General features: G+C 44.6%; 1 protein-coding gene across 1 annotated transcript in view; it reads right to left on the reverse strand.

The window, feature by feature from the left end:
• Window positions 1–20,700, reverse strand: part of LOC117507028 (ADP-ribosyl cyclase/cyclic ADP-ribose hydrolase 1-like) — a 48,320-nt gene extending 27,620 nt beyond the window's left edge. The window contains exons 1-4 of the mRNA XM_034166716.1: window positions 20,483–20,700; window positions 9,440–9,566; window positions 9,214–9,349; window positions 4,437–4,519 (exon numbers count right to left, since the gene is read on the reverse strand). Coding sequence (XP_034022607.1) covers window positions 4,437–4,519; window positions 9,214–9,349; window positions 9,440–9,566; window positions 20,483–20,670 — 534 coding nt within the window. The 5' untranslated portion in view covers window positions 20,671–20,700. The remainder of the gene's footprint in view (window positions 1–4,436; window positions 4,520–9,213; window positions 9,350–9,439; window positions 9,567–20,482) is intronic.
• Window positions 20,701–24,977: the final 4,277 nt, after the last annotated feature.

The raw sequence follows: 24,977 nt of genomic DNA on the forward strand, positions 1-24,977 counted from the left end.
TGGTGGTCACACCAGATCCTGACTGGTATCCCCCCCAATAAAACAAAACTGCACCTTTCAGAGTGGCCTTTTATTGTGGACAGTCTAAGGCACACCTGTGCACTAATCATGGTGTCTAATCAGCATCTTGATATGGCACACCTGTGAGGTGGGATGGATTATATCAGCAAAGGAGAAGTGCTCACTATCACAGATTTAGACTGGTTTGTGAACAATATTTGAGGGAAATGGTGATATTGTGTATGTGGAAAAAGTTTTAGATCTTTGAGTTCATCTCATACAAAATGGGAGCAAAACCAAAAGTTGAGTGTGTGTATATATACATATATATATATATATATATATATAAAGCACCATCCTGACAGAATGTGCGTGCAAAGTGCTTTGGAAAATTAAGCTTTAAACAGCTGTATTGTCCACAATGAAAACTGAAAGTTCCATTCATTTATTTTCTGTGCCTGCTTACTCCAATTAAACGTTACAGGGGAACTGCAGTCCATCCCATGTGAAACTGAAATGATGAATATTGCTTTTTTAGTGAGTAAATGTTCTAGGGGTGGTGGCCAAGTGGTTAATGCGCTTGGTTTCAGTTCAGAAGGTTCCGGGTTCAAATCCCACCCCTGCCACATTTCTCCATGTAATGTGGAGTTGCGTCAGGAAGGGAATCCGGCGTAAAACTTGTGCCAATTCAACATGCAGATCCACCTTGGATTTGCTGTGGCGACCCCAAGTGCAAAACAAGGGAGCAGCTGAAGGGACTTACTACTTACTTAGTGAGTAAATGTTCTGTTTTGTAACTAAATGTTTACAGTTCTGTTTTGACCAGCTGTAACCTTTCTGTTAGATAAATGTCAAGACATGCTTTGACCTGATAACCAGCCTTGTTGTGGTACATCTGATAAAACCCATCCCTTGAGGCTGCCTTGCTTATCACACAGGTGGCCCCTCAGAGACACTACAGAACTGATCAATGGCTTACAGTGGGACATCGTATCAAGACCTCCAAGTGACCCCTGACTCTTCTGGATGAAAGAGACGCTTTGATCATCACAGGCCTGTCATTATTGTAGATAGAATGACAATCATTCAGTCCAGACTTTATTTTGACATCCTGTTCCATATTCCTTAGTAATTAACTCTGAACAGTGTTATGCTTGAACAGATGCATTTTAACACTGTATGTGTAACTGTGCCCTGCCCTGATGTGGATAAAAGTTGGGCTCAGAAAGCCACACTTGACACTGTTCCAATCAGGACATCCTGGTTTGCACAGCGTCTGAAGTACTTTAGCCGCTGTTATTTGACAAACGGTCAATGTCTTGACTCTTTTCTTTCACAGACAAACCTGAAAATCCTTCGGCCTCCACACCCAGCAGCCAAAGGGCGAGAGGCAGGGTACACCCGGGACAAAATGCCTGTGTGTCACACGGCCACACTAACACAACCACACCTAGTGTCAATTTTAAAGTTCCCAAATCACCTAATCTGGCATGTCTTTGGACCCAGAGGGACCCGACATACAAACTCCACACAGACAGGACCATGTGGGAAGCGATCCCACAACATTCTTGCTGTTAAGCAACAGTTCTAACCACTAAGCCACTGAAAGACTGCCGTTGGTGCCGAATAAAAAAAAATAATTAAAAAAAAGATGAAAGATGAAAAGATTAAATATCTTTCTGAGGTGGTCTCCAATAATGTTAATAATCCACGTGTTCTTTTTAAAACTATTGAGACAGTGCTTAACCCCCCTCAGCCCACAGGGTTAGAATCAACACCTGACACTTGTAATGCATTTTTGCACTTTTTACTGAGAAAGTGGAAAGAATTAGAGCCAATATTCAGACTTTTTCATGTAACCCTTTTCCAGACATGCCATGCTCATCTGTCATTTGTCATTTTGAGCCACTGTCTCTTGCATGTCTGTCTAAAGTTGTCTGTGAACTTAAGCCTGTTCCTCCTCGACTGTTCAAAGAAGTCTGGACAACTATTGGCCCTAATGTCCTTGACATTATAAATAGCAGTCTGCTGCCTGGTGTTGTTCCTCTGTTTTGTAAGGAGGCAGTTATTGAGCCCCTTCTGAAAAAACCTAGCCTTGATTCTGCAAATGTCTGCAATTTTAGGCCAATTTCTAAACTGCCTTTTTTGGCTAAAATTTTAGAGAAATGTGTTCTTATGCAGCTGCAGTTTTTCTTAGAGGCACATGGCATTTTTGATATTTTTCAGCCGGGTTATAAAGCCCTTCATAGTACAGAGTCGGCACTTTTAAAGGTTTTTAATGATTTGTTTTTAGTGACTGATTCTGGTGATTCTTCCATTTTAGTCCTTTTAGACTTGTCAGCTGCATTTGACACAGCTGACCACACAACTCTTTTAAATCGCTTAGAAAACTGTGTGGGGGTTAGGGGGACTGCCCTGGAGAGGTTCAGGTCTTATCTCAGTGGGAGGAGCTGCTCTGTCAAATTGGGGGATTTCACCTCTTCCTCTGCGTCTCTAAATTATGGAGTACCGCAGGGGTCAATTCTAATGCCTGTTCTTTTTGCCCTCTACCTCCTCCCACTGAGTAAAATCTTTAAAAATCATGGCTTACAATATCATTTTTACGCAGATGACTGCCAGATTTACCTGCCACTCAAAAAACTTGCTTCTGCCCCTTTGGCACCTCTTTTGAATTGTTTGAGTGACATCAAGGCTTGGTTGGCCAACAACGTTTTAAGTCTAAATGAGGATAAAACAGAGGTCATTTTATTTGGAAAGATTGACCCCCTCTTGGACCTGGGCCCTCTTAAACAGTACGTGAAACAGTCTGTCACCAACCTTGGCATCATTATTGACAAAGATTTTAAATTTGACAAGCAGGAAAACGCCGTTGTCAAATCTGGATTTTATCATTTGCGTCTTTTATCCAAAGTTAAACCTTTTTTTATCTTTCAATGCCTTTGAACAAGTCATGCACGCTTTTGTGTCCTCTCGTTTAGACTACTGTAATGCACTTTTTATCGGCATCAGCCAAAATGCACTTTCTCGCTTACAGTTGGTCCAGAATTCTGCTGCGCGTCTCTTAACTGGGAGCAGAAGGCGAGAGCACATTACTCCAGTTCTGGTGTCTTTGCACTGGCTTCCAGTTCGTTTTAGAGTTGATTTTAAGATTTTATTGTTTGTTTTTAAAGCTTTGAATGGACTGGCCCCAACGTACATTTTGGACCTCATCCGAATTTATCAGCCTCCCCGTGTTTTGTGGTCTGAGGGCCAGTTCCAGCTTGTGGTGCCTGTGACGAGACTTAAAACCAGGGGAGACAGGGCTTTTTCTGTGGTGGGCCCTCAGTTGTGGAATGGTTTGTCCCTTAATATCCGAACAGCCCCCACTGTAGAGTGTTTTAAGTCTCGTCTGAAGACCCATTTTTATGCTTTGGCTTTTAGCACGGCGTGAGTGTGTGGTCCTCTGTGTGTGTTTTTTTTTGTGTGTGTGTGTGTGTGTACAGCACTTTGGAAACTGTGTTTGTGAAATGTGCTATATAAATAAAGGGTATGGTATGGTATGGAATACCTCTTTGGCCGCAAACATCATGCTGGGCAACGTGATGGGTGAAATCAAAAAGGGAGTACGGACCAAAAGTGGCCCATGGGACCCAAATTGGGCAGCCCTGATCTACATCTGTTATGTTACATAGTTTAAGGTATTTCTTCCTTTGAATTACTGTCCTTGGTTAACAGAAAACATCCAAATGTCACTTAATATTGTTAAAAGGTGTAGTTATTACTTTCACCTGCCTGTCTGTGTTTTTAGGGAGAGCTTGTAGTTAGTCGGAGAAGCTGAGAACACACTTCAACCTGAAAACATTGAGTGAGAAACACACACTGCAATGTTTGTTACAAATAAAGACTTAAATTAATCATTCATAGCTGAAATATTTTTAGTCATAACCCAGTCTCAGGGCAGTTTGTGAAAAAAAAAAAAAAAATCAATTAATCTATGAGTTTGTGCCCCATTTTTGTGACAGGGGCATGAATTAATTTCATGACGACGGGGGCACCAAGTACAAAGTGATGGGGGGGGCATGGTTAAGGTTAGGATTATTGATAGTAAAATAAAAAAAAGTATTAAAAAGTGCCCCATTTTTGCAGTGCCACTAAAACTTCTATCCATGAATAAAAAGTACATATTTAAAACTGTTTCAGGTAGTTTTCACAGTATTTATTTCTGATTTCCAGTTGGGGTGGGGGCTGGCTGAATCTCCTACCCCCGTGCCACCCCATTTAAAAAAATAAAATAACTAAATCCTAGACCCGCCCCTGCATCATAACCACTTTGTGCTCAGCATCGTCACGTTGCGTCTGGCATTCTGTTCTCTGGGTGTCATAGCGAGATCTTGACTGCAGGTGGCTCTTAATTCAGTCACATAAAAGCTCATGACTTTTCATGATCAAGCTCTTACTGCAGCAGAGACTCTGGTCCAGAAGGAGCGGACGGGGTTGTTCACACACTCGTCCCAACCGGGGCAGCCAGTCGTGAAAGTTTCTATGACAACACACAGACACACAAAAACCTCCATGTCATTCTCTGAACAACACTGTCTTTTCTTTGCAGTTGTTTTGGCAGGAATCAAAAAGAAATGAAAGCCAGGTGTGTTTCGTTGTCACATACACACACAAAACATTATGGACTTTGACTCACTTGTTCATACGAAAAAAAGGAGTTGTTCAACATGAGCGGGCAAAATGAAGTCTTATCTAATCTTAGATATCCAGGAATGATTACAGTAGGTTTGCAGTTACATGTCCACAGACACTGTGTTGTGTGGCAAATGTGAATCTGCTGCAAATCCTGAATTATCCACAAACCATTAATGAAAATTAACCCAAACCGTGAATATCTGCAAACCGTTAATAATTTTGCAGCAAACCCTGAATAAAATATCCCACAAAACATGAATGCAGGTCTCACAAAATGTGAATGTCAGAAAACAGCTTGGGCAGCACGGTGACTTAGTGGTTAGCACTGTCGCCTCACCGCAAGAAAGTCATGGGATCGATTCCCACCTGTGGCCTTTCTGTGTGGAGTTTGCACGTTCTCTCCAAGTTTGCATGGGTTTCCTCTGTGTGCTTGGGCTTCCTCCCACATTTAAAGGCATGCAGGTTAAGTGAATTGGAAACTTCCCAACTGTCCAGGTCTCCCTTGATAAAGAGATCTCAATCTCAATGGGACTAACATGGTTATATAAAAGGTTAAATTAAAATTAAGTAGTTCACGGATTTCAGTGCAGATCAATTACTTTAGGAAAACGTGATCACAAACCCGATCTCCGTAAAAATATTTTTTCTTTGGGGGGATCACTACACCCGTTGAGGCAGGGAGGCGAGCCCCAATCGGGCTCTTGCTTCTGGTGTCAAGCGCTTGGTCCTGCTGGCTGTGACCTGCTGTGGGGACAGTGGCACGTGGGGAATTTGTCTGGGGTCGTACACTTGTCAAACAGTAACAGAGGTGTCCTAAGGCAAACTCAGGGAGGACAAAAACCTCCTGTGGAGCAGAATGGCAAAAGCTTGCTTGATCTTGATTTTCAGTATGAATACAGACCGTGAATGCGGGGCCTCACGATCCTTCTGACTTTTTGGACTTTAAGTTGTAGGTGTTAGAAAAGTTACCACAGGTGTAACTGGCTTGTGGCTGCCAAGCGTTCATTGCGACGTCACTTTTTGATCCTTTGATGTCGACTCTTCCTATCATCATGAAGCAGAATTCACCAAGTGTTGGATTGTTCAACCACTAATAGGGAACATGAAAGAGTCTGACGCACTGAGGAAGACCTAGTCGAAACGTGTCTGTGCTCCTGATCCTTTTGCCTTGCGTGAGTCATTAAAACCTTTATTAAGAAGGACACTTGAGTGTTGCTGGCTTTATTTTTATATTAACATGAAAGAGTCTAACACGCACGCGCAAAGCCCCATGGTGTAATGAAAGTGAGAGCTGCACAGTCATAATCCCACAGATCGTAACTTTGCACGTTTGGCTCCTCAGCCAAGCACATACACCAAATCCTGAAGGAATTCATGTTTTGCAAGCTGTACGTTCATATTTCGGGGGATATTTTTTCAGCATTCACGTTTTGCAATACACGGTTTGTGGATAATTCACAATTTGCAACTGATTCACATTTTGGGGCTTAACAGGCCTCCAGCTTGAAATATAGTAGTCTTCTCGACACAAGTTGACCAGTACACGTCAGGAGTCTCTAATGAGCTGTTAAATTAGGCTCGAAGTAAAAAAGCTTTTGGTGATGCAATTGGCTGGAAGGCTCGACATCTTAAGGCTGTGTTAGGTTCTTTTATCACAGTGAGTGATCTTCAAAGAATTGGACAGTGGTAGGCACACTTCCAATAATTATCAAAGATAAAGTTTCTATTATCAGATTATCTTTTCAGATAACTTTGAAAACAATTATCAGACTAATTATCTTGCAATGAATTTTTGTCTGATAATTTTTAGACTGTTAATGTGATAAACAAAAGTGAACACGTGCAGTTCTACCCTCTACAGACAGAGGACAGGTGTTTCTATAAGAAACCACTCTATCCTCTGTAGGCAAAGGAGAACTGGTCACCAGAAAAAAAAAAAAAAAAAAGAAACATTTCTTTTAACACCATACTGATATGCGGCCAATATCACCCAAGTCATCCAGAGGCATACATTTTTAACTTATGGTTCAAATTTTAACCAAGCTTATTTCAGACAAGTTATTTAAATTAACGTCACTTCTGAAGTTTTATAAAGTGAAAATATCAGATATATGTTTTAGTTTAAAAAAAATGCGTTAATTTTTTAAGGTTTTAGTGTGGGCATGCTGTGCCCAGCAGTGTATTATGGGTGATAGCGTAATCTCAGTACGTTCACGACAGGAGAAATGCATTTGAGACACTCTGATCAGGACAACAGCATTAAACTCTGGTGCCTAAAACTCTTGTGAATATATTCTCTGGGTTTATAGACGTTGTTTTTGTGTTTGCTTTTATTACATTCCATGTATCTTAAACATAGTAAGTAGCAACACAGATTATCTGGAATTTTGTTTTGGCAAGTTTTCAAGGTCTCTCCTGCCATCTACTGGCCAGTAGTGTTCATGGCAGTGCTCAGACTGAAGCTGGGCAGACACTGTACCAGAGAACTGCACGGTGTAAAAGTTCAGAGCGCCCGATTTGTTCTCACACACATTGTACGTTCAAAAACCACACGCTGGACTCGTGTTTCCAGAAGCAAAATGTAATCAGAAAGTTTTTTTTCAAACTTAATTTACAAAAACTCTCGATGGGAGACATCAAAGTTTAAAAACAAAAAACAAAACAAAAACAAAACAAACAAAAAAAACATTACAAGACAGGTCTGCGGTGTTTGCACAGGCAGAAGAATATCAAACAGGTTTGATTTTCATCTGACCATACAATCGGCGATCAGGAGGTGGTTGAGAGATGTTGAACGCAGCTCGTTACTCCATGTATACTAAACGATGCAGGACGCGCGATTAACCTGAAACTCTGTGCGATCCAAAAAATTCTCACACCAATGAAAAATCAGCTGGAAAAGGGCCAAAACTTGCACTAGCACCAGTAGTTGGCAGTGTCCTATTTATTTTGACACCGGTTATATCAGATGGTTATCTAATTACAACTTGGCTTTTCTTTTTTTTTTTTTGAAAATGCCTTTTTTTTTTTTTTACAAATAAAAATTGGCATATTTTACAAAAGCACATTTATCTGTAAACACCAATACATGACACACCTCACATTAACGTGTTGGTTTACATAGAATTAATCAACCAATCAGTGTAGTGGAGGCACATTTTACCCAGAATGCCATCTGTCTGTGTTTGTTACAAAACTTCAGAATTAGTGCATTATTCAACATTAAAAAGATATATGTTATATCTTAACTTTGCACAAATGACAGAATTGACATTAATTGAGTTATTCTATCAGCATTCATTTTATTTATACACCAAACCATAACTCAGGATGGCTTTATTTTCCAAGACCTTGGCCTGATGGCAGCACTGTGATTGGTTAGAGTTGAGCTTTCTGGCTTTTTTCTCTTGCATCTGTGCTGGAAGCTATGTATTAAACTGGTGCTTCCAACAGGGGGCAGGATGCTGAAAGACAGAAGCGCTGACTCGTTTGGGTCTGTTGTCGCTTTTGATGCTTCCAGAAGCGATTGTGGTGTTAAAGCTCAAAATCAGCTTGTTAGTAGTTGCAGCTATACCAGAGACAATGCTGGAATTTATTGGTTATCTGTAACTTCCGATACATTTTTGGGTGCTGGGATCTTGGCCAGGTCACATGCAACCTCGACTTTCTTTGTTCTCTAACTTTTATTCCTGTGCCTAAGCCACTCCCATGTGGGTGGTCTTTAGCCTGTCTTGAATCAGTGTCTATGTGGGTTGGCTGCAAAGTGAGGTGAAGTAGGTGGGCGTCTGTTCGCGTTGCATTCAAGGTTATTATGTAAAAATCTTATACTGTGTGTATGTCTGTAACATAGTGTAGTGTCACGCAATAAAAACAGAGTGTTCCATCATGCTGATTCTTTTTCCAAATAGACATGAATACTTTAGTTTTATCAATTAAACATATATAAAAAGATCAGATGTTTTTTATCAATTAGACAGCTGTAAAAGGACATTTTGGATGTGCATCAGCCGTTTTGTGTTATGCATCATGGAACACTGTGAATCTGTGTGTTTTTAACTCTTATATCCTTGGAATTAATTTCTGCTCATTTAAATTAACATTTTGTTTTGATTTTGGGTGTGTAGATGTCGGGGGGGTATTTTCTACCACCATCTTGTTCAATAATTCACCAGCTGTGCAGTGGCATGAAAAACCTGAGCTAATGTTCATCTGCCATGTTTGTGTTGCATTTATTTGTGTGCAGACATCAGTAGCTAATGACACACAACTGTGTGAAACGTGGTGAACTTGTTCATCACTATCTCCAGGTGTCATCAGCAGTCAGAGGTGATTAGTGTCTCTTCTGTGTCAGTGTTTGACCACATTACATGTGCACAAACCAAAGCAAAAATCAATAAATGGATCACAAGCATGAAAAACCTGCTGAACTTGCCTGCCAATATTTTCATGTAACATCAGCAGATTGGGCTGCAAATGACCAGCCCCAAAATTAACCAAGAAAGTTCACAAAACCTGTCACGTTTGTGTCGTGTCGCTCACCACGACTGCCCTCCTTTCCACACCAGGTCAGTCCATCCAGGACAGATCCCAGCAAAGTGTCCTCCAGTGTGACAAAACAATCTTTCTTCTCAGTGAAGTCGTGGACCACATCTTTAGTTCTGCTCCAGAACATCATCTAACAGACGACCAACACAACCCAGAATGTTAAAACACACTTATTCAAAATGATCCACCTCCAGAAACTCCGTTCTTACAAGACAGTTACTCTGTTGCAAGCAGGTTCAAAGGGGGCAGAGGCAACCAGAGGGTCGTAGGCGTCCATTGAAACACGACAAGGATCCTGCTCGATGTAGGCTTGCGCAAAAGCACTATACACTTTTTGACAGTCATTTCTGCAAAACAAGTAAAAATAAATAAATATATATGTATGTACAGTCAAATTTTTGAAACTGACGTCTATCATCCGCTCCTTTGAATGTTGCAGAATGCTCTGAAAATGGGCATTTTGGTGATAGAGAAGAACTGTGTATTACAGCAGTTACAGTTTGTGCACCCTCAAGCTTTTACACTGAAATTTTTATGATGACCACCCCCCCGAAAAAAATCTGGCTTTTTAGATTAAAATTTCAAAAATAATTTCCTTTAAACTCTGCGAAAACTGCACCTTTTAGCATAACATCTGTATACATCACTTTCACGGCCATGTTTTCTTGAGAAAAGTCAGGGGATGGATACACGAACATTTCCAAGACACTGATTATATCTTGGACTTTGTTTACCTCAGTTATTAAGATATACAAACAATCTAGCACTGCATGGTAAATCTGTCCCGAGGAGGCAGTGAGTGAGGTGACAAGTGAGGAAAGCCACCAAAACAACAAGAAAACCCTGCAGATGTTGCAGGCTTCTCTGCCTGTGATGTGAGAAATCATGCAAGCTTTGCATTTTGCATCACCGCTCACAGCTTGATAGAGGAGTTGAAGCAGAGAAGGATTTGAATAGAACAAAATAGATCAAATCTAGGTTTGCATCTCATGTGCCTTCTGGAAAAGTACAGATGAACTTTAACTTGTTCTTATTAAGAAAATCCTTCTCTATACTATTTCATGATTAAGCAAAATGCAAAGTTTTCACTGTGCACAATTTCTCCAGTCGCAGCCACAGACGTTTTTGGGGACTGCCACCTCCAGACAGATTTACCACAGAGCACCATACTGTTTGTGTTTCTTCATCATTGGTGTAAATAAAGTCCAATCAGTGTCTTGGAAATGTTCATGTGTCCATCCCCTGACTTGTCTGAAGAAAACTGTATGTAAAAGTGATGATTTACATGATTCACACCATCATTTTGACTTCTAGATGTTTATTTCTTTTAATTCATGCTACTCCTTTAAGCAATCTTCAGGGATGACGTGTTTAAAAGGCAGCATTTGAGAAATTTTAACAGAAAAGCAATGATTTTTTTTTTTATAAATGTAAAAAAAAAAATCAAACATAAAAGCTCAAGGGTACACAAACCTTTTTCACGTTACTGTCCATGTAGCTTTGAACTGATCAGCCAACATCAAACTGAGGCAGATTGTTGAATTCTCAACACAGAATGCAAGTGATGTCAACTCTGACACACAAGATGCGAATATAACCAAATATCACATTTTGACATTTAATGTGAAATAGTTTTATTTGAATTTGAACTTTTTTGTTAAATACTATAAAAGTAAAAACAGACACACATACGTATATATACACACACATATACAGTGGGGAAGTAAGATCCACTGTCAGTTTTGCAGGTTTTTCCACTTACAAAGAATGGAGAGGTCTGTAATTTTTATTGTAGGTACACTTCAACTGTGAGAGACAGAATCTATAAAAAAAAAAAATAATAATAAAAAATCTAGAAAATCACATTGTATGATTTTTAAATAATTTGCTTTTTTATTGCATGAAATAAGTATTTGATCCACTAGAAAAACAGACCATAACAATTGGTACAGAAACACATGGAAATATAGACTGGAATGGACGTACGCGCCTCAATCTATTAGCGTCGCTCAGGACAGGAAGACACCATTACTTAGGGTAGAGATGTGCAGATCAACAATAATAAACTGACCGCTTTTTTTGCACTAGCGTCACTATTTCTTAATGGATTTTAATAAATGTAGGCTTGTTTTAAAGCCCTTTGAAAGCTCTTTCCAATGAACCTATGCATGTGTGAGTGAAAAAAAAACTTTTATGTAAAATGCAGAAATTTGGGGAAATTATGACAAACTATGCTGCTTTTCTCGCTCTATTGTCGCTATTTGTTAACAGATTTTAATACAAGTAGGCTTGTTTTAAAGCCCTTTAATTGCACTTTCTAATGAACCCATACATGCCTGGGTAGAAAAAACTGTTTTATGTAAAGTGTGGAAATTTGGGGAATGTACTTTGGGGTTTTTTCCCTGTCATCATAATTCTCGATGGATTTTTATAAATGAAGCCTTGTAAGTTGTATTCAAGCTGATTAAAAGCTCTAATGAACCCATACATACCTGGATAAAAAAAAATCCTTATGTATTAAAATATAAATCTGAAGTATGCCTTGCCACTGTGGTCATTTATCTTGCTGCTTTTTCCACTGTAATATTACTGCTAGTCTTTTAATGACAACAACATATATATGATTTTTACTAGCATTTTATTACAAGTAGATATAAAGCCATTCACCATCCCTGGTTTTCAAGACCAGGAACATAAGTGGCTCTACTCTACTCTTTTTTACTCTCCTATTTTACTCTTCCTTTTTAGATATTTAGATATATGTACCTTTATATACTAGCATAGTTCCACCTTACAATTGGAATATAATATATAAGACATACCTTACTGAATTTTCATATTATATTAAACAACAACTGCAAGTGTATATATATATATATATATATATACACACACATACTGCAGCAGTGATTTTGGTCCACTCCTCCATACAGATCTTCTCCAGATCATTTCAGATTTGGAGTTTCAGCTCCCTCCAAAGATTTTCTATTGAGTTCAGGTCTGGAGACTGGCCAGGCCACTCCAGGACCTTGAAATGCTTCTTACGGAACCCCTCCTTAGTTGCCCTGGCTGTGTGTTTGGGGTCATTGTCATGCTGGAAGACCCAGCCATGATCCATCTTCAATGCTCTTACTGAGGGAAGGAGGTTGTTTGCCAAAATCTCACAATACATGACCCCATCCATCCTCCCTTCAATACGGTGCAGTCGTCCTGTCCCCTTTGCAGAAGAGCACCCCCAGAGTATGATGTTTCCACCCCCATGCTTCATGGTTGGGATGGTTTTCTTGGGGTTGTTCTCATCCTCTAAACATGGTACGTGGAGTTGATTCCAAAAAGCTCTATTCTGGTCTCATCTGACCACATGACCTTCTCCCATGCCTCCTCTGGATCATCCAGATGGTCACTGATGAACTTCAAACGGGCCTGGACTTGTGCAGGCTTGAGCAGGGGGACCTTGCTGCCCTGCAGGATTTTAAACCATGACAGCATCATGTGTTACTAATGTAATCTTTGACTGTGGTCCCAGCTCTCTTCAGGTCATTGACCAGGACTTCCTGTGTAGTTCTGAGCTTTCTCAGAATCATCCTTACCCCACAAAGTTGTTGTGTGGGCCGCTGAAGAGGAGGTACTGCTGGCCCACCACCACCAGAGGGCGCCGCCGCCCCACAGGAGCAGCCTCGGTAACAGCTGTCACCCATCACCTGAGACAGCTGACGGCAATTATCACTGGGGTATATCAGCAGGACGGCATCTCCACCTCATCGCCGAGATATCGTTCTACCTGGAAGGTAATAATCTCAGCTGACTGCTTGACAGTAACCTTTGTGATTTTTGTGAGTGATTGCAGACTTTTTTCTCCAACGAGAGGTGGAGGTAGCTTCCCTGCCGTACAGGTTGCTGGGTGCAAACGCGCCCACGTTAATTGTGTTCTTGTTCCTCGCCAGCAGTACCAGGTCCAACACGCGGAGGCAGTGGCCACCTGGGAGTTCGGAACTTGGCGGCTCCAGTATTCCCGGGGTCCTGTGGCGGAGGAAACCGTGTGGTTCCGGTTCTACTTTGGAGAGGCATCTCCTATCTTCGAGCCTGCCCACACGACACCTTTGTGAATTGAACTTTGTCCATTGTTGTAATTTGTTGTGTTTGTTGTGCACGTTCGCAACAGTAAAGTGTTGTTATTTGACCTATTCCATTGTCCGTTCATTTGCGCCCCCTGTTGTGGGTCCGTGTTCCTACACTTTCCCAACAGGATATCTCGGCCAGCGTCATGGATCCCGAGGGGCGTCAACCGGCTGTTGAACGGCCAATGGAAGAACAAGGCGCACAGGCGTCCGCAGGAGGGGTAATCGGTGAGTTGCAGCGGATCCTCACCGCTTTCACGACTCGGTTAGACTTGATGGCCGAGCAGAACGCCCTCCTGAACCGCAGGGTGGAGGCTCTCGCCGCGCAGGTGGAAGCGCGCCCTCCGGGCGCCGCTGCGGCTCTCCCTCCCGTAGACCCTGTGCGTGACAGCGACGTTCCACTGGTTGTCCAACGACCCCCCCCCACCATCCCCTGAAGCATACATAAGCCCCCCAGAGCCGTACGGAGGCTGTGTGGAGACGTGCGCGGATTTCCTTATGCAGTGTTCGCTCGTCTTCGCACAGCGTCCCGTCATGTACGCGACCGACGCTAGCAAAGTAGCTTATGTGATAAATCTGCTTCGTGGTGAGGCACGCGCTTGGGCTACAGCGCTCTGGGAGCAAAGTTCACGGCTCCTTCTGACATATGATGGGTTTGTGAGGGAGCTCAGAACAGTGTTCGATCACCCTAATAGAGGAGAGACCGCTTCAGCCGTGCTGCTGTCAATGAGACAGGGGCGACGGAGCGCAGCTGCCTATGCAGTCGACTTCCGCATTGCGGCTGCGAGGTCCGGCTGGAATAGCACTGCCCTCCGCGCCGCCTTCGTAAACGGACTGTCATTGGTCCTCAAGGAGCACCTGGTGGCTAAGGACGAACCGCGGGATTTGGATGGGCTTATCGATCTTGTCATACGATTAGACAATCGGTTAAATGAGCGCCGTCGGGAACGAGACGAAGGGCGTGGCCAGGCACGCGTCGTTCCTCTCCCTTCCGGTTCCGACCGCGTTCCGCCCTCCCCACGCTCCACGGCCCCTGCGCTCTGTGCGATCACAGCTCCCCCTGCTGACGAAGCTATGGACACGAGTAGGGCACCGGTCACACAAAGGAGGCTGGCCCGCGGAGCGTGTTTTGTTTGTGCCTCGATTGAGCATCAGGTACGAGACTGCCCCGAACGGTTAAACACCAACGCCCGCCCCTAGACACTGGGCTAGGGGGGGGCCGAGACGTTCACGTGGGACACACCCACATCGCCACACGACTCCCAGTTACAATCCTTTATGAGGATTTAACCCTGAAGGCCCCAGCACTGGTGGACACGGGCTCAGAAGGGAATTTGCTTGATAGCAAATGGGCCAGGAAGATAGGGTTCCCTCTGGTGGCGCTTACCTCGCCTGTGCAGGTACGGGCACTAGATGGCTCCCTACTCCCTCCAATCACCCACAAGACACCACCAGTAACTCTGGTGGTGTCGGGGAATCACCGGGAGGAGATCGAGTTTTTTGTAACTCCGGCCACCTCCCGTGTGATTTTAGGTTTTCCCTGGATGTTGAAGCACAATCCCCGGATCGATTGGCCGTCCGGGGTAGTGGTCCAGTGGAGCGAGACCTGCCATCGGGTATGTTTAGGTTCCTCGGTTCCTCCCGGTTCCCAGGCCAGGGAGGAGGTCAGAGCCCCGCCCAATCTAGGGACGGTGCCGGTGCAGTACCATGACCTTGCGGAGGTGTTCAGCAAGGATCTGGCACTCACCCTTCCCCCGCACCGCCCGTATGATTGTGCCATTGATTTGGTTCCAGGCGTTGAGTTCCCGTCCAGCAGGCTGTACAACCTCTCACGACCTGAACGCGAATCAATGGAGACCTACATCCGGGACTCTTTGGCTGCCGGGTTGATCCGGAATTCCACCTCCCCGATGGGTGCGGGTTTCTTTTTTGTGGGGAAAAAGGATGGCGGATTACGTCCATGCATTGATTACAGGGGGCTGAACGAAATCACGGTTCGTAACCGATACCCCTTACCCTTGTTGGATTCGGTGTTCACGCCCCTGCATGGAGCCAAGATATTCACCAAGCTTGATCTTAGGAATGCGTATCACCTGGTTCGGATCCGGAAGGGAGACGAGTGGAAGACGGCATTTAACACCCCGTTAGGTCATTTTGAGTACCTGGTCATGCCGTTCGGTCTTACAAATGCTCCCGCGACGTTCCAAGCATTGGTTAATGATGTCATGCGGGACTTCCTGCACCGATTCGTCTTCGTATATTTAGACGACATACTCATCTTTTCTCCGGATCCTGAGACCCATGTCCGACATGTACGTCAGGTCCTGCAGCGGTTATTGGAGAACTGGCTGTTTGTTAAGGGCGAGAAGTGTGAGTTTCACCGCACTTCTTTGTCCTTCCTGGGGTTCATCATCTCCCCCAACTCCGTCGCTCCTGATCCGGCCAAGGTTGCAGCGGTGAGAGACTGGCCCCAACCCACAAGCCGTAGGAAGCTGCAACAGTTCCTCGGCTTTGCGAATTTCTACAGGAGGTTCATTAAGGGCTACAGCCAGGTTGCTAGCCCCCTGACAGCCCTGACCTCACCAAAAGTCCCCTTCACCTGGTCGGATCGTCGCGATGCCGCGTTCAAGGAGTTGAAACGGCGCTTCTCGTCTGCACCCGTTCTGGTGCAGCCCGATCCTAGTCGCCAGTTAGTGGTTGAAGTGGATGCCTCGGACTCAGGGATAGGAGCTGTGCTGTCCCAGAGTGGGAAGACCGATAAGGTCCTTCATCCGTGTGCCTATTTTTCCCGCAGGTTGACCCCGGCTGAACGGAACTATGACGTCGGCAACCGAGAACTCCTTGCGGTGAAAGAGGCTCTTGAAGAGTGGAGACACCTGTTGGAGGGAACGTCCGTGCCATTCACGGTTTTCACTGACCACCGGAAGCTGGAATATATCAGGACCGCCAAGCGGCTGAATCCCAGGCAAGCCCGCTGGTCACTGTTCTTCGGCCGTTTTGACTTCCGCATCACCTACCGGCCCGGGACCAAGAACCAGAAGTCGGATGCCTTGTCCCGGGTACACGAAGACGAGGTCAAAGCGGAGTTGTCGGATCCACCGGAACCCATCATCCCGGAGTCCACTATCGTGGCCACCCTCACCTGGGACGTAGAGAGAACCGTCCGGGAGGCCCTGGCACGAAGCCCGGACCCCGGGACTGGACCAAAGAACAGACTTTACGTCCCACCAGAGGCAAGGGCTGCAGTCCTGGACTTCTGTCACGGCTCTAAGCTCTCCTGTCACCCAGGGGTGTGAAGAACCGTGGCAGTTGTCCGGCAGCGCTTCTGGTGGGCGTCCCTGGAGGCCGACGTCCGGGACTATATCCAGGCCTGTACCACCTGTGCCAGGGGCAAGGCCGACCATCGCAAGGCTCCGGGACTGCTACAGCCGCTGCCCGTGCCTCATCGCCCCTGGTCCCACATCGGCCTGGATTTTGTCACGGGCCTCCCGCCGTCCCAGGGAAACACCGTGATCCTCACGATAGTGGACCGATTCTCCAAGGCGGCCCACTTCGTGGCCCTCCCGAAGCTCCCTACGGCCCAGGAGATGGCGGACCTCCTGGTCCACCACGTCGTCCGCCTGCATGGGATACCATCAGACATCGTCTCCGATCGCGGTCCCCAGTTCTCCTCGCATGTCTGGAGGAGCTTTTGCCGGGAACTGGGGGCCACGGTCAGTCTCTCGTCCGGGTATCACCCCCAGACCAACGGGCAAGCAGAGCGGGCCAATCAAGAAATGGAGCAAACACTGCGTTGTGTGACAGCCGCGCACCCGGCGGCCTGGAGTACTCATCTGGCCTGGATCGAGTACGCCCACAACAGTCAAGTGTCATCAGCCACCGGCCTCTCCCCCTTTGAGGTGTGTTTGGGGTATCAGCCCCCGTTGTTCCCGGTGGTTGAGGGGGAGGTCGGTGTGCCCTCGGTCCAGGCCCACCTGCGGAAGTGCCGTCGGGTGTGGCGCGCCGCCCGTTCTGCTTTGTTGAAGGCCCGGATGAGGGCGAAGACCCATGCAGACCGGCGGCGGACCCCGGCCCCTACGTATCGCCCCGGGCAGGAAGTGTGGTTGTCCACAAAGGACATCCCACTACAAGTGGCCTCCCCTAAACTACAGGACAGGTACATAGGACCGTTTAAAATCCTCAAGGTCATCAATCCCGCCGCAGTGAGGCTTCAGCTTCCAGCCTCACTGCGGATCCATCCTGTGTTTCATGTGTCGAAGCTCAAGCCCCATCACACCTCGCCCCTCTGTACACCCGGTCCGGCACCACCTCCTGCCCGGATCATCGATGGCGAGCCGGCTTGGACAGTGCGCCGGTTGTTGGACGTCCGTCGGATGGGCCGGGGCTTTCAATATCTGGTGGACTGGGAGGGGTATGGTCCCGAAGAACGCTCCTGGGTGAAGAAGAGCTTCATCCTGGACCCGGCCCTCCTGGCCGACTTCTACCGTCGCCACCCGGACAAGCCCGGTCGGGCGCCAGGAGGCGCCCGTTGAGGGGGGGGTCCTGTTGTGTGGGCCGCTGAAGAGGAGGTACTGCTGGCCCACCACCACCAGAGGGCGCCGCCGCCCCACAGGAGCAGCCTCGGTAACAGCTGTCACCCATCACCTGAGACAGCTGACGGCAATTATCACTGGGGTATATCAGCAGGACGGCATCTCCACCTCATCGCCGAGATATCGTTCTACCTGGAAGGTAATAATCTCAGCTGACTGCTTGACAGTAACCTTTGTGATTTTTGTGAGTGATTGCAGACTTACAAGTAGATATAAAGCCATTCACCATCCCTGGTTTTCAAGACCAGGAACATAAGTGGCTCTACTCTACTCTTTTTTACTCTCCTATTTTACTCTTCCTTTTTAGATATTTAGATATATGTACCTTTATATACTAGCATAGTTCCACCTTACAATTGGAATATAATATATAAGACATACCTTACTGAATTTTCATATTATATTAAACAACAACTGCAAGTGTATATATATATATATATATATATATATATATATATATATATATATATATATATATATATACACACACATACTGCAGCAGTGATTTTGGTCCACTCCTCCATACAGATCTTCTCCAGATCATTTCAGATTTGGAGTTTCAGCTCCCTCCAAGATTTTCTATTGAGTTCAGGTCTGGAGACTGGCCAGGCCACTCCAGGACCTTGAAATGCTTCTTACGGAACCCCTCCTTAGTTGCCCTGGCTGTGTGTTTGGGGTCATTGTCATGCTGGAAGACCCAGCCATGATCCATCTTCAATGCTCTTACTGAGGGAAGGAGGTTGTTTGCCAAAATCTCACAATACATGACCCCATCCATCCTCCCTTCAATACGGTGCAGTCGTCCTGTCCCCTTTGCAGAAGAGCACCCCCAGAGTATGATGTTTCCACCCCCATGCTTCATGGTTGGGATGGTTTTCTTGGGGTTGTTCTCATCCTCTAAACATGGTACGTGGAGTTGATTCCAAAAAGCTCTATTCTGGTCTCATCTGACCACATGACCTTCTCCCATGCCTCCTCTGGATCATCCAGATGGTCACTGATGAACTTCAAACGGGCCTGGACTTGTGCAGGCTTGAGCAGGGGGACCTTGCTGCCCTGCAGGATTTTAAACCATGACAGCATCATGTGTTACTAATGTAATCTTTGACTGTGGTCCCAGCTCTCTTCAGGTCATTGACCAGGACTTCCTGTGTAGTTCTGAGCTTTCTCAGAATCATCCTTACCCCACAAAGTTGTTGTGTGGGCCGCTGAAGAGGAGGTACTGCTGGCCCACCACCACCAGAGGGCGCCGCCGCCCCACAGGAGCAGCCTCGGTAACAGCTGTCACCCATCACCTGAGACAGCTGACGGCAATTATCACTGGGGTATATCAGCAGGACGGCATCTCCACCTCATCGCCGAGATATCGTTCTACCTGGAAGGTAATAATCTCAGCTGACTGCTTGACAGTAACCTTTGTGATTTTTGTGAGTGATTGCAGACTTTTTTCTCCAACGAGAGGTGGAGGTAGCTTCCCTGCCGTACAGGTTGCTGGGTGCAAACGCGCCCACGTTAATTGTGTTCTTGTTCCTCGCCAGCAGTACCAGGTCCGACACGCGGAGGCAGTGGCCACCTGGGAGTTCGGAACTTGGCGGCTCCAGTATTCCCGGGGTCCTGTGGCGGAGGAAACCGTGTGGTTCCGGTTCTACTTTGGAGAGGCGTCTCCTATCTTCGAGCCTGCCCACACGACACCTTTGTGAATTGAACTTTGTCCATTGTTGTAATTTGTTGTGTTTGTTGTGCACGTTCGCAACAGTAAAGTGTTGTTATTTGACCTATTCCATTGTCCGTTCATTTGCGCCCCCTGTTGTGGGTCCGTGTTCCTACACTTTCCCAACAAAAGTGAGATCTTGCATGGAATCCCAGACCGAGGGAGATTGACAGTCATCTTGTGTTTCTTCCACTTTCTAATAAATAATCATAACAGTTGTTGTCTTCTACCAAGCTGCTTGCCTGTTGTCCTGTAGTCCATCCCAGCCTTGTGCAGGTCTACAGTTTTGTCCCTGGTGTCCTTAGACAGCTCTTTGGTCTTGGCTATGGTGGACAGGTTGGAGTGTGATTGATTGAGTGTGTGAACAGGTGTCTTTTATACAGGTAACAAGTTCAAACAGGTGCAATTAATACAGGTAAAGAGTGCAGAATAAGAGGGCTTCTTAAAGGAAAATTAACAGGTCTGTGTGAGCCAGAATTCTTGTTGGTTGGTAGGTGTTCAAATAGTTATTTTATGCAATAAAATGCAAATTACTTATTTAAAAATCATACAATGTGATTTCCTGGATTTTTTTTCTCTCACAGTTGAAGTGTACCTATAAATTACAGACCTCTCCATTCTTTGTAGTTGGGAAAACCTGCAAAACATGGATCAAATACTTACTTCACCCATACACACACACATCTATCTATCTATCTATCTATCTATCTATCTATCTATCTATCTATCTATCTATCTATCTATCTATCTATCTATCTATCGATAGATAGATAGATAGATAGATACATGAGAGCCTACACAGAAACGTCACGTACGGATTGAATGAACTTTCAAGCTCTTACCTTTTCTTTGTGTGCTTGTTACAGCGGTCGATAAAAAGGGACTTGAACGTGTGTGTTTTGGGGCGCAGGGCCAGTGCCACAGCCACGATCACAACGACGACAAGCGCCAGAAACACCGCGGCCAGAATGAGGCAGCGCTTCCTGCGCGCCTTGTCCGCGCTCCGCTGTTCCAGCTCCAGTTCCGACATCGCTGGGCGTTAAAGCGCGCGTCCGCACCTGCTCATGTAGGCGCGACTCGTGTCGTGCGCGCCCGCCCGCCCCTATTTATGGAGGCGCCAACACGTGCACGCCGGTAAACGTCTATTTACGGAGGCGTGCAACACGAGCGCTTTGCGCGCACAGAATCCAATCAGGAATTTATCTGGCAACATCCCAACCTGAGCTCATGCACAGATCCCCACAGGGTTCCAAGAAAACTCAGGGTTTAAAGGATGAGGTCACGTTTTTTTTTTTTTACATCTTAAAGCTACAGTGTGCAGAATTTAGTGTCATCTAGTGGTGAGACTGCAGATTACATTATGTCATCATAGGTCATAACTTCACATTTTTGCTTCCTTAGTGACAGGGATTCATGCTTCCCAACATTTTCCCGTTATAACATCTATATCCTCTATGTCACAAAAAATGAACGCTCTAAAAAAAAGAAGCTAATTTTGAGTGATGACAAGTTTTCACAACATTTTTCTTGTTGCTTCTGCGTCTTACTTGTGACCGTGTCACCGGCAGACACTGGTGGACTTCAATTTGAGAGTTTGCAGTACAAGAATTGCGCACAAGGTGGAAAAGATCTGGTAACATCTGGCACTAAACAGGGGAGTTATTTATAATTTTTTTTTTTTTTTTTTTTTGGTGATGAAACCAGACATTTTGTTGAAATATATGGAGATATGGCGTTCCAATGAATGCAATTGTGGCCATACTTGTGCATCTGCCCACCCTCAAAATTTCAGAGAACGCAGAATGCCAGGGCGTTCAGACATGCAAGTACGGTAACCTGTGATCTACTGGCATCCCATTCAGGGGAGTCCCTCTGTACACACAGCTGCGCCGTGAGAGCTCCTCTCCCCCACCGAGTCTTGGCAATTAAATTACACCATCAGCCACAAAAAAATAAAATAAAATAATGTTAAAATGAGTCCATTTTGTTTTTGTGTTGAGCGGATGACTCACTGTAACGTCCAAAGTGAACCTGAACTACACTACCCACAATGCTCTCTGCGTCGACAGGCCAATCACGTTTTGTGCTTGATGATGACATCATCAGCATGCGACAGGCAGCCAGTCTGCTACAAACACACAACAGACAGACTAAAATGTTTGATTTTAGGGTTTACAAATTTTTTGCCAGCAAAAAAAAAAAAAAAAAAAAAGTTATCGGACTGAAAGTTATTGGAACTAAATTTATCAGAAGATAATTGGTCCGATGATGGTTTTGAAACTGATCTGAAAAGCTAATCCGCTAGCAAAAACATTAGCCTCGATAATTATCTGTTATCGGATTTGCTGAACTGTGCCCACCACTGTAATTGTGAAATAATATAATACGCCTGAATGCATTTTTTATGCGAGTGTGGTTTTGGCACTGATCTGACGCCATAGCCCTGGTGCATGCGTACTGTTACACTTGCATCACTACTGTGTACATGTCCAGCATCCATGAGGGCTAAAATTACAAGCAATGCACACATGCAGCGCCTAGATAGTGCACTGTAACAACATGCCCTGTGTGTCCCGGTTTATCCTATCATCAGAATCAGCCTGGTGGACCTCAGGGTCAGTAAAGAGTGGTCCTCCCGTTTATGGGTAGACTGGAACAATAAAGATCAAGTGTCTTGTCCAAGAGTCCATGCAGGCACCCTGACTCAAAATTGAACACAGATCTACTTATACTTGTCCTGTTGATCTACGGGGTTACATCAAACTTTTCTAGAGGTAGTTTTTCTTTAAACCTCGCAGTATTCCTGTGCCTTTGCTGGCATGAACTTTTGCTGAGATATATCTTACTCACTCTGTTTCTTAATCAATTTTCTGTAATAAATTCCCGTGTGAGAGGTCTATCTCCTGGGTCACTTTGAATCATAATTTGGACTTTTGTAACCTTCTCTGCATCAACGGAGGCGTGGGGACCAGAAGAGAGGACAGGGTCCTCTAATGAGGTCACAGGTTACCTGGTTTCCAAAACACTTAAACAATAGTTTGCATTCAACATCGTAGAGAGTATTCAAGAAATAATTAGTCAAGAGTAAAATTTAAATTTTTTAATTAATGCATTTACTCTGGCTTGATCTCCTGCCTCTCCATCTCAACGTGATGCTTGTTGCCTTCATGCAATGTGTCAGTTTCACATATTGGATAAGTGTGTTGTGGTCAGTGCCCCAATGTTAAATGTCAGTGTGTTCCGTCGGTGTCATTTTGTTAGTGTTTGTGTGTTGTGATCCCTGTCTGTGTCTGTTGTCCTGGTGGTATGTCCCGTCTGGGTCCCCTTGTTCCACTCCTGTGTCCTCCCATTACATGTTTGCGTTCCACATTGGTTTTCCTGCATTTGTTTTTTGCCCCTTATTTTTGGTCATTGTTCAGTTCTTGTTGATAGTGTTTGATTTCTCATGGTGTTCTGTCTTCACGTTTGCTTTCTGCCGTTTTACGTTGTACACCGAGTCCCACATTTTGTTGTTGCATCTTACAATATAGTTTTGTAAGTTTGTTGTCCCTCTGGGTTATTGTGATGTTTTATTTTTTTCCACTTACCTGCTGAAGTCTGTTTAGTTAAGTCACCTTTTTTCTGCTGATTACCACATGTGGATGGTTGGTTCCTGCCTCCTTATTTTTGTGCACCGTGTCTTTAGTGGTTGAGTATTTTCTTCTGTGTAATTTCCCTCCCTGTGTTTTGTTTCCTTGTTTGTGTGTTGCCTCCCTCTGCCCTCATCCTGGTTGGTGTTTATCTTGTTTGGGCTCAAGGTAGTTTTTCACTGTTGGATTGGACTGTTTTCACGTGTGTTTTTTGGGAAAGAATAAATCACCTACCTGTGTTTGTTCACTACTCCATGTCTGGTTACTGCCTGCATGCGTTCATGGGTTCGTGTCAAAACTGTCATCCCAACAAAGTACAGTCACTTGCCCAGTTCCGGATCATTGCCAGTTCTGGATCACTGCTGTAGTATTTGCGCCGCCGTTTCTCGCACTCAGCGCGAATAAGCTAATACTTGGTACCAATGGAAAGATTGATGTTTTGTCTACAAACGACCACAAGCTCGACTGGATCCAGCCATCCTTGTGATCAGCAGAGGAATCAAAGTCAGTCATGTGGACTTTGGGGGTCATCTCAAAATCATGAATGGGCATGAATGTGGGGGCTTTTACTTTTTAATTCTGGAGAAATCTCACCTCCTCTCCATTTTTTGCTCATAAAAACGTATAACGGCTCTTTTCGAAACTAAGTAAATTCTCATTTAATAAGTATAATTTATATCATTTTGTATTCAAAATACATTCTCGGGCACAGTGTGTATCATTCTGCATTAGAAGGGCTCCAGCCAGATGCCAGGAATGAACCCAAAGTGAGGCAGAGTGTCGTGATCCATTTCTGGCAAATGTTTGCGCCACACATAATGTGGCTTCACACTTTAAGTAGAAGCGCAACTCCACCCAGACTTTTTCAGCTAAATAACATCCAAATGTCCAATACAACAATACACAATAAAGGACATTCAGTTGCATTATGGCTCCGTATAGCGGGACTTTAAAAAAGGTGATCCGGAACTGGGCAAGCGTCTGTATATAAGCTCCAACTGGAACAAACATGGATGATTTGGGGGTTTGTAATTTTTTTTTTTGCCCAATAACATTTATCCAAAACAAAGAAAAGTTAGCTGACTTAAAGCTAGCAAAACTACATTTAGTGGATGTGAATTGAAAACAATTAGTGGACCAAAGCTAGCTGAAAAGCTTATCCGCTAATGAGAAGATCTGCTTTGCTAATTAGCCATTTAGCTGAACTATGCCCACCACTGGGGCACATAACTGCAAATATCTACAGGATTATTCTAACTGTCCTACAAGTAACAAAATCGGCACATATGTCCAACATAGAGTGCTTATATATATATATATATATATATATATATATATATATAAAAAATAGCCAAACAAAAATCCAAGATGGCACCATTTCTGGAATAAATTTTCATAGAACATGATAATATGGAGAACATATACTCTGGACATAGTCCTGGTACTCGTCCTCACTACATACCTAACTCTCAACTGTGGGTCCACAAAGTTGTGCACAGCAATGGCCATGCCCGAGATGGCCCAAAGTCATGAATTTAACTTGTGGAATATAAAACTGATTGCCTTTGTGAAAATACAAACAAGTTTACACTCTTTTTACCCCCATGAATACGAGTTTGGCAAGAAAAATCACCTGTGAAGCTTATATTTGTGGGATCCCCAAAAATATTAATGCCAATGTCATAAAACTGGACTATTTACTAAAAAT

Source organism: Thalassophryne amazonica, chromosome 1, assembly GCF_902500255.1.
Source record: "Thalassophryne amazonica chromosome 1, fThaAma1.1, whole genome shotgun sequence".
Lineage (NCBI taxonomy): Eukaryota > Metazoa > Chordata > Actinopteri > Batrachoidiformes > Batrachoididae > Thalassophryne > Thalassophryne amazonica.